This window comes from Triticum dicoccoides, chromosome 6A (assembly GCF_002162155.2).
Source record: "Triticum dicoccoides isolate Atlit2015 ecotype Zavitan chromosome 6A, WEW_v2.0, whole genome shotgun sequence".
Taxonomy (NCBI): domain Eukaryota; kingdom Viridiplantae; phylum Streptophyta; class Magnoliopsida; order Poales; family Poaceae; genus Triticum; species Triticum dicoccoides.
The window spans coordinates 104,215,941-104,226,118 of record NC_041390.1 but is presented as its reverse complement, the minus strand read 5'-3'; the positions used below and the strand labels follow the sequence as shown (position 1 = coordinate 104,226,118).

Below are 10,178 nucleotides of genomic sequence, written 5' to 3'. Positions count from 1 at the left end.
AAAAAGTGACATCTATGGTGTCCTGTGCAAAAGGGGCAAACAACCAATGCTTCAAAAATGACCATTTTAGAGCACCAATTTTTTTCTTAGCACCACCGGTTTCATTTATTCACGAATTTTTGCATGTAGGTAGAACACTCAAACATGTTTTTTTAAATAAATTTTCGGTTTTTTATTGTTCACAAGGATGCATGTGAGCTCAGGAACCAAAACTACATGTCTCCCTGGCACATGCTACCCCCCACTCCCCCCTAATTAGAAGAGGAAAATTGTTAACCACATATATAATTATCAATGATGGAATGCATCATCTAAATAATACTAATAGTAACAATAATGATATAGTGCACCTAGCATCATCAATCATCACCCAAGAACTTCCAGCTCAAATAATAAAGAAATCATCACCCATGAACTAAAACTAAATCGGTATGAAAAGGAAAATGCTCAGTCATTTAAACGCTTGTTGCCATATAACCCATAACTGTGTGCAAAATTTAAAAACTATCTCAAACTATACAGCAGTTGAATCGATCTTATGTCCACATAATGGTTGACAACTGGCAATGTTAATAGCTTAATAAAAGATAATCTCTTCCCTCAAAGAAAATAAAATAATAAAAGGTAATCTCGATGAGGGTAAACGTTCTGCTACCAATTTAAGATAAAGAAGTAAGATAAATACATGGTTCTGTCCCTAAAGACCATGACCATACGAGCATCATCAGAGCCAACTGATCAACCAGCCTGCCACTGCCAGAACTCACACGTTACCCAGTTTACTTCGAACCGTTTCCGAACCACAATATAATAGTGCGCCAGTGGAGCCAGGAGAATGAAAAACAACAGCAAACATAAACATCAAAGAAGCTTGCTCGAATGATAAGGGCAATCTTTGCCTATTAGGCAAGAGGATAGCAAGTACGAAAGTAACCCCTCAGGTCAAGAGGAAGGAAGAGAGAACAGATCACCAGCAGGTCAACCATCCACCCCATCCATTAAGCAACAAAGAATGCTGCTTGCCATCGCAAGCGCCTTTCAGAATATTCTGCAAATCGATACCCAACTGTTCTTTCCTTTCAAAACAGGCCTTTCCCTGTTCACAAAAAGGCAAGGATACGTCAAGTACATTTTCTGGTCAAGTGCTAGCGGGAAGAAGTTAGAGGTGTTTTGAAGCCGGCAAGAGAAGTGAGTAGATTAAGGCATGTTGTACAAATTAAGTAAGGACTGAGTCAAGGACGGCTACACAATCTACAATGCAGTTTTTTTTTGTACGGGAGGTGTTCAGGAAGATTGGACAGTTGACTTTGTCAGTAGATTACAGCAGGGCGGCCAATAGTGGAATAATGAAACGTCGGTGTGAACTAGGAAGTTGCTGGTGTGCTGGTGGCAATTTTGCAAATTCCAAATTTCATGACCTTGATTTCCTTCATGGTGACTACGGCTGCAAGTGGACAATACAAAATGGGAGCAAAATCATCTTTCCTTTCCCCATTATGCTCTTCCATGGTTAGACCACCATTGATGCATCCAGTCAGGGTACAACTTTAGCTCTTGTTTGCATGCTAGTTCACCAGAAAACCATGCACACCCTCCATTTGTCCAACAAGAAATGCAGCAAAATATTGGGCATACCTTCCCTTGGCCTTGCTCTTGTGCTGCTGGTCTGCTTGGTCTCTCCTGTCAGTTCCTGCACGGAGCAGGAGAAGGGCTCCCTTCTCCAGTTCCTCGCCGAGCTCTCACAAGACGGCGGCCTCTCTGCGTCATGGCGGAATGGCACAGATTGCTGCAAGTGGGAAGGGATCACCTGCAGGCAAGATGGGACAGTCACCAATATCTTGCTGCCTTCGAAGGGCCTCGAGGGGCACATCTCACAATCACTTGGGATCCTCACCGGGCTGCAGTACCTTGATCTCTCTGGCAACTCGTTGTCCGGTGGTCTGCCTCTGGGATTGCTAGCATCCAGCAGCATTACTACCCTTGATGTTAGCTTTAACCAGCTCAACGGAACACTCCACGAGCTGCCATCTTCAACCTCTGGTAGACCTCTGCAGGTACTAAACATCTCAAGCAACTTATTTGCAGGACAGTTTCCATCCACCACATGGAAAACAATGGAGAATCTGATTGCAATCAATGCCAGCAATAACAGCTTCAGTGGGCAGATACCAACTCAATTCTGTAACACCTCGCCATCCCTCACAGTGCTTGATCTGTGTTTCAACAAATTCAGTGGCAGTGTACCCCCAGGACTTGGTGATTGCTCCAGGCTAAGAGAGCTCAGGGCTGGGTATAACAACCTCAGTGGAAGACTCCCAGATGAACTCTTCAACGCAACCTCATTGGAATACCTGTCTTTCGCAAATAATGGTTTGTATGGAGTTCTTGATACTACACGCATAGTCAACCTCAGAAATCTTGTAACCCTTGATCTTGGATGGAACCAATTCAGTGGAAAGATTCCAGATTATATAGGTCAACTCAAGAGGCTGGAGGAGTTCCATTTGAACAACAACAACATGTCAGGGGAGCTGCCATATGCTCTCAGCAATTGCAAAAATCTCATAACAATTGACCTGAAGAGCAACAAACTCAGTGGAGAACTTACCAATGTCGATTTCTCCAACCTGCCCAATCTAAAAACTTTAGATCTTTTGTCCAACAACTTCACCGGCACAGTTCCAGAAAGTATGTACTCATGCAGTAACCTGACTGCGCTGCGGCTAGCTAACAACAAGTTATATGGGCAGCTCTCATCAAGAATAGGCAATCTGAAGTACCTGTCCTTCTTGTCACTTGGTAAAAACAATTTCACAAACATTGCAAATGCGTTTCAGATCCTTAAGAGCAGCAAGAACCTTACCACCCTGCTTATTTCGTACACTTTCAAGGGAGAGCTCATGCCAGAGGATGACATAATTGATGGCTTTGAGAATCTTCAGGTTTTGGACATGGATAGTTGCCAATTATCTGGAAAAATACCTCTATGGATATCAAGAGTGACACAACTGAAGATGTTAATTTTAAGAAGCAATCAACTCACTGGACCAATACCGGACTGGATCAACTCCTTAAGCCATCTCTTTCATATAGATGTGTCAAGCAACACTCTTACAGGAGAAATCCCGATAACATTTACGGAGATGCCAATGCTAAAATCAACTGACAACACAACTCATTTGGACCAAAGGGTCTTTGAGCTGCCTCTTTATAATGGCCCATCACTTCAGTACCGTGTGGTTACATCTATCCCAGCAATGTTGAATCTAAGCAACAACAGCCTTACAGGTGTGATTCCCCCACAGATTGGTCAGTTGAATATGCTTGTTGAGCTGGATTTCAGCTTCAACAAGTTATCTGGACAGATCCCCCAATCGATTTGTGACCTCAGAAACTTGCGGGTCCTAGATTTTTCCAGCAACAATCTCACAGGTGCTATTCCAGCTGCATTGAACACCCTACACTTCCTTTCAGCATTCAACATTTCAAGCAATGACCTAGAAGGGCCTATTCCATCTGGAGGCCAATTTAATACATTCCAGAATTCTAGTTTCGATGGGAATCCAAAGCTGTGTGGCTCAATGCTCACTCACAAATGTTGTTCAGATTCATTATCTATGTCCACCAGAAAAAAACGAGATAGGAAGGCCGTTTTTGCGATTGCATTTGGTGTGTTCTTTGGAGGGATCACAATTCTTCTGTTTCTGGCGTGTCTCCTTGTCTCAATCAGGCAGAAGGGGTTTAGGGTAAAGAATAGAAGGGAAAGTAACGGAGAAGTTGAAGCAACTTCATTCTACTCTAGTTCAGAGCAAACATTAGTGGTGATGCGGATGGCAGAAGGCCAGGGTGAAGAAAACAAGCTCAAATTCAATGACATTTTGAAAGCTACGAACAACTTTGACAAGGAAAACATCATTGGATGTGGAGGGTATGGGTTAGTCTACAAGGCGGAGCTACCTGATGGCTCCAAGCTGGCAATTAAAAAGCTCAATGATGAAATGTGTCTGATGGAAAGAGAGTTCACTGCCGAGGTTGATGCTCTCTCCATGGCACAACATGAAAATCTTGTACCACTGTGGGGTTACTGCATCCAGGGAAACTCAAGGTTTCTCGTATATTCCTACATGGAGAATGGAAGCCTGGATGATTGGCTGCATAACAAGGATGATGATGATGCTAGCTCATCTCTTGACTGGCCGACTCGGCTCAAGATCGCAAAAGGAGCTAGCCTGGGACTTTCTCATATCCATGATGTCTGCAACCCTCAAATTGTCCACCGAGACATCAAATCCAGTAACATCCTGCTGGACAAAGGATTTAAAGCTTATGTTGCAGATTTTGGGCTTGCCAGATTGATTCTTCCCAACCAAACTCATGTAACAACTGAACTTGTCGGTACTATGGGTTACATCCCCCCTGAGTATGGGCAAGCATGGGTTGCTACATTGAGAGGCGATGTGTACAGTTTCGGAGTAGTCCTGCTTGAGCTTCTCACTGGAATGCGGCCTGTTCCAGTCCTATCAACATCAAAAGAACTTGTCCCATGGGTGCTGCAGATGAGGTCTGAGGGAAAGCAAGTTGAGGTCTTGGATCCAGCACTTCGAGGAACAGGATACGAAGAGCAAATGCTGAAGGTTCTTGAAGCCGCTTGCAAATGCGTCGACCAAAATCAGTTTACAAGGCCAACTGTCATGGAAGTAGTCTCCTGCCTGGTCAATATAGACGCTGATCTGCACATGCAAAGATCAGCAAAAATATAATGGACTAAACACATGATAGATACTTTTCGAGCACGATGTACTTTTAACTTTCTTAGTTTCACTAGAACTACTACTTCTGATAATCTTAGAGTTTGTTTCATACATTGTACAGGTTCAAAAAAGCAATCAACAAGAAGTTGTAGTTCGGGCGGGGTCATCTGCCAGAGGCAATATTCTAATCAAGCAAAGCTGCCCATGTTTTGCATTAATGATTATCATTATTAGTGTTCAGCCAGGTGATTCTCGTGGCATGTTTTTTTAGTTGTATTCCGCCGACTAATCTTGTAGAAGAATTTTTCACTACAACACACATGAACAATTCACCCCAAAATAGAGAAAATCTGTGCAAAGAAAAAAGTTCAGATTTGAACAATGACAAAAACAAGAACTGGTATAAAGGTCCATTCATGTTGTTTAGAGGTGAACAAGAAAAACGCCAGGGATGTTATTATGATAGTAAGTTCCATAATTGTTGATAGTTTGTACCAAATGGTTAAAATGATACTAAGTAGGGTTGTTTTCTAACATTGGCACTAGGTGCAGAAAACTCCTTGTTTGTGGCTAACTGCGAGAGATTATAGCACAATGCTTCCTATATATTTTAGGATCATATTTTTATGCACTATAACTAATGTGCTATAGCTGCATAGTGGACGAAGACAACGAGGAAGCCAACCTCCAGATTATCAACATATTTAATCCGAAAGGCAAATCCAGTCGGCACTGTTAATTGAAGATGTCATGTCCAAGAGTACCTCTGCACAGTCCAGTAGGCGCATGCTTGGTGAACAATGCCATACACAACAGCAATTCAGCCCAACTGTCCCGTATATATGTACAGGTCGTATTGTTCTATTAATTACAGCTGCCATGGATACCAATGGACATCTCGACGATACCACGAGCTTGACAGCGAGCACCATGTCGCCCGGGTCCCAAAATAACAGTCTTAACAGGTCGCCATTTTAAGCTATACGTACTACTTCTTTAAAGATTATTTTAGGAAATTCATCTTTCTTGAGATATTTCTTGAAGTATTATACCTCATATGCTTAAGTTTGACAAGCATGCGGCAAAGTATAAACGTGTAGAATGGTTGTCATTTCTCAGTGAAGGATTGAAATGGTTCCCATTTAAGTGAAATTTTATGTGCTGTGGGCTGTCTGCTTTGGATCAGACAATTTTAGGAACCGCCGGAGTTGGAGGTGAATTACTGAATCACTACAGATAAGAAAATGTTCGGTTGGTCCAAAATTCGAAAGGAATGAGATGAGATTTAATAATACGAGTACCATGTATTCGACACTATCAGAATACGAGAGGAATCACGATCAGAAGCACCTAGGCGACGTACCAGGTCCAAGGATTCACGCTGCGGAGAGATCACCCAGCTCACCGCTCCGGCACGTACGCACACGCGTCAGAACGCGTCCCAAGACTGATCTGCGAGCCCGAACCAGCTTCTCGACCCGCCGCTGTAACGGCGTAAGAACCGGCATCCAGGTCGGCATTCCGCCGAACGGCCTGAGCGCGCCCCTGCCGAAGCGGCCGGCGCTGGGCACGACAGGCCGGCATTGCGTCGGAGGGATGGATGGCGCCGCGCGCGCGTGGAATGGAGTGAGCGTGGAAGCGAGGATGCCGCGCGAGCACGGAGGCATGCCACGAAGAGGCTGGAGGCACTTCCGGTGAGAGTGGCCATTGAATCGCCGGGCCCTGAGCGAGGAGCGACGGCGATAGAGCGCGGCAAATGTCCAGAGTAAGCCGGTCACCTGCGTCACCCCGTAAATGGGCCAGGCCCAGCGCCCGATGGGAGGCGCGCGTTTGCCCGAGTTCTCTCGCTGAATCGTTTCCCTCGTCTCGCGTCGTATTGGGCCGGCCCAAGCTCTCGCTGAAGCGTTTTTTCCCCCCTCGCGTCGAGAAGGAGGGATCAAACCCGGGTCTCCGGGAGAACGCACGCCGCGCTAACCACTCCACCCAAGTTAAGGGTCCGTGCTGAAGTACTAGAATATGCAGAAGCGCTGCAGCCGGCCGCCAAGGGAAAACATATGCAGCTATGGCAGCCTCCGCCAAATGCTATGATCAAGATAAACACGGACGAAGCGTTTCGGGTGAGAGATTCTCATGCTGGATGGGGAGTTGTTGCCAGGGATACAGAAGAAAATATTGTTGCAGCTCGAGCTGGTCGTCAAGACCATATATGTGATATTTTTGGGGCCGAAGCACATGCGATGACACAGGCCATAGCCATGGCTGCTGAACTGGGAATGATACGGGTGGTTTTTGAGACCGATTCCCAACTTCTGGCCGACGCATTGGACTTGCGGAAGGTTGATTCATCACCTTATGCGGCGATTATCGAGGACTCGAAATTCCAACTGAAACTGTGGTTCTCCAAGCATGTAATATCAGCGTGTCGGCGTAGTGCCAACCATGTAGCTCATGAACTTGTTGGCATTGGGCGCATGTATGAACCAAACCACTATATATAGTGGGAGTCAGATGTACCAGCCCCTATGGCTGTTTGTGCTCAAGGCGATTTGCCTAAGCACCGTTAAAGTTCAATAAAGCTCTGCTTTACCTCAAAAAAAAAAAACTAGGCACGTGGCCTACTTGAGGCTACTCCAGCTGTTTTCTTCGAGATTTTTCTTTTTTTCTTTTATTTTGTTTCTTTTCCTTTTCTTTTCCATTTTCTTTCATTCATTTTGCATTTGTTTTTATTTGGTTATAACGTTTGTTTTTTCGCATTATTCTATTCTTTTGTTTTTTTTCTTCTCCATCTTTTTTGGTTTTTTCTCTTTATTTTTTGTTCTTTATTATGTTTGTTTTTGTTTTCAATCTAAATTTTTGTGTAAGTCAAAACATTTTTAATAAGTGATCAACATTTTTTATGCACATCCAACATTGTCTGAATGCGTATTCAATATTTTTAATACTTATTCAACATTTTTCAAATACTTGTTAAACATTTTTCAAATACTCATCCACATTTTTTTATAATTATTCAAAAAATTTAATACTTATTTGAAATTTTCAAATACTTGGTCAACAATTTTTAATATTTATTAGACATTTGTCAAATAATTTTTCAACATTTTTAATATTTATTCAAAATTTTCAAATACTTGTTCAACATTTTTCAAATACTCGTTCAACAATTTTTCATACTTATTTGACATTTGTCAAATGCTTGTTCAACATTTTTTTAATACTATTCAATATTTTTCAAATACTTGCATATATATGTGTAGAATATTTTAAAGTATAAATAAAAATACAAAAATAAAGCAAAAAACGAGAACAGAAAACTGAACAAAATTAACAGGCCGTGGCCTCCCGCACGGCTGGGCCGGCACATCTAGGCTCCCCTCGACGCGAGGCTTCCCCCTGTGCTCGCTTAAAGCGAGACATAGGGGTGCCCGAGCAAGCGCACCTACGCACGAGAACTGTCGCTCAAAAGAAAAAAAAAACGCACGAGACCTTTCTTCTCAAAAGAAAAAAACACACACGAGACCTTTCCCTTAAAAAAATCCAACGCACGAGACCTTCTATATGATGCTTTTGCTGCGGTGATCCTATTTAATTTTAATTGTAACTACTATAATATAATAAAGGGAGGTACTATAATATTTTTAGTCTATAATTAATATTCTCAAATGACAAGTGCCACACGTGTGGCACGAAGCACTACATCTGAAAAGAAAATTTTCATGCTTGACAATGAAAGTTGCCATCCCTCCATCACTAAACTTGCCATAAAAAATGTTTGAAGTTGCCATGTATTTGTGCGACACGTCTGACACTTATCAGGGTCCTTAATATTTGCAGAAAATCCTTATGTTTATTAGTCCTAACCCAAGGTCCTACGATAGATTAAACGGCATGCGTCACTGCCTGGGTCAATTTAATCAGGCTAGTCGTAATGGAAGTATCATGCATGCCAACTATGCAATTTTGACGAGATGACATGAAATTAAATAAAGAAATAGAAGGTTAAGTATCATATCATGATACTGTATCATAATAGTGAGGATCGTGATTTGTCTAATTTTCTCTCTATAGTCTCACGTGTTTGCACCAGGGACTTTTACGTCCAAAACCAACGAAATTTCCACTCCCAGCCCATGCGTTAATATTCGTGCAAGAAAACTATACACCCTATATCAAGAAACGGAGGGAGTATTATGCTACTATGTGTCATGCACGATAATAAAAATATATTATATAATATTAATATATGATACTATGCATTAGGAAAGTAGTATTATACACTAGTATCATATGCATGATACTTCCCATTACAACCAGCCTCACTCGCTCAAAAATTCCAACCGGCTAATCCTCCACCACATGTGATGCCCCACCTAGATGTTCGCTCGTGCTCAGCTACACGTTGGACCACAAACATGCTTCTATATTTTTTTTGCAAAGAGCAAACATGCTTCTAATAATCACCGAAAAAATAGACTAAGATGTGGGTCTCGAACTCTTGTTCAGTGGTGTAGTTTTCTACGTTGGAGTAATTTACTCAAAACCACCACATTATAGGCTAGGGTAACAGATCGGTATCACATTTGAGACAGTTCACAAAAAACCACCAACAATGGGGCTAATCTGTAACGCGGAGCACTGACGCTGCGTTTTAGCCCAGAAAACAGCGAATCCGACAGGTGGGTCCCGCCTGTCGGGCTGACGTGGCGCGTGTTGACGGACGCCGTTAGACGGCGAGGGACGGCCGTTTCGGCGCGCCCGTCTAAGTGACCCGCACCGGTCGGTGTTCGAACCAGACCAGCCAGTTCATCACTCTCGCTCTCCTCTCTCTCGACCCCGACCACCGCCGGCGCCGCCACTGTCGACTCGCCGCCTTTCGCCGCTCCGCCATGGTTTCTTGGAGCGACCAGTCCTCGAGCTCTTCTTCGGACGGCGAAGAAGTCACTAGCCAGGTATGCGTGTTCGCCTCTCGCCTCCCCCACGGATTAGGGTTCATCCCGCTAGGGTTAGGGTTCATCATTTGGGGATTTTTAACCAGGTCGCTGATTTGTGCAATTTGTGTGCTGGTTAGCTTCCTAGGACTATCTCTTGCTATGAATGGAGTGGCATTGCTCACGATCTGTCGTCTCGTTGTCTGCATCAAGAACCGTGCGTCAGGCTTGTTGCATTTGAATCTGTGGACACAGGCAGACGTTTTCTTGCGTGTGCTCAGGAGAAGGTATGTTGGTTAGTAGTGTAAGTAGATTAGCTTAGTTAGTTTATGCTCATTCACTTGTCAGTACTCCAATTTGTGTATCAAAGATTTGTTCCTGGATAGATGTTGCTTCAGTTGATGTAATAGTTGTTTGTGCCCATAATCTATATAATCTATGCATATACAATCTTATAGATGGATATAATGTAGCCCATGAAGATGTAATAGTTGTTGCC

At 43.2% G+C, this 10,178-nt stretch overlaps 1 protein-coding gene across 1 annotated transcript; it reads left to right on the top strand.

Annotated features, from left to right (window-relative positions):
* The first annotated feature begins 612 nt into the window (after positions 1–612).
* On the top strand, positions 613–4,956 carry LOC119315313 (tyrosine-sulfated glycopeptide receptor 1-like). The gene has a single exon (XM_037589964.1). The coding sequence runs from the start codon at positions 1,563–1,565 to the stop codon at positions 4,758–4,760; it is 3,198 nt and encodes a 1,065-aa protein (XP_037445861.1). The 5' UTR covers positions 613–1,562; the 3' UTR covers positions 4,761–4,956.
* Positions 4,957–10,178: the final 5,222 nt, after the last annotated feature.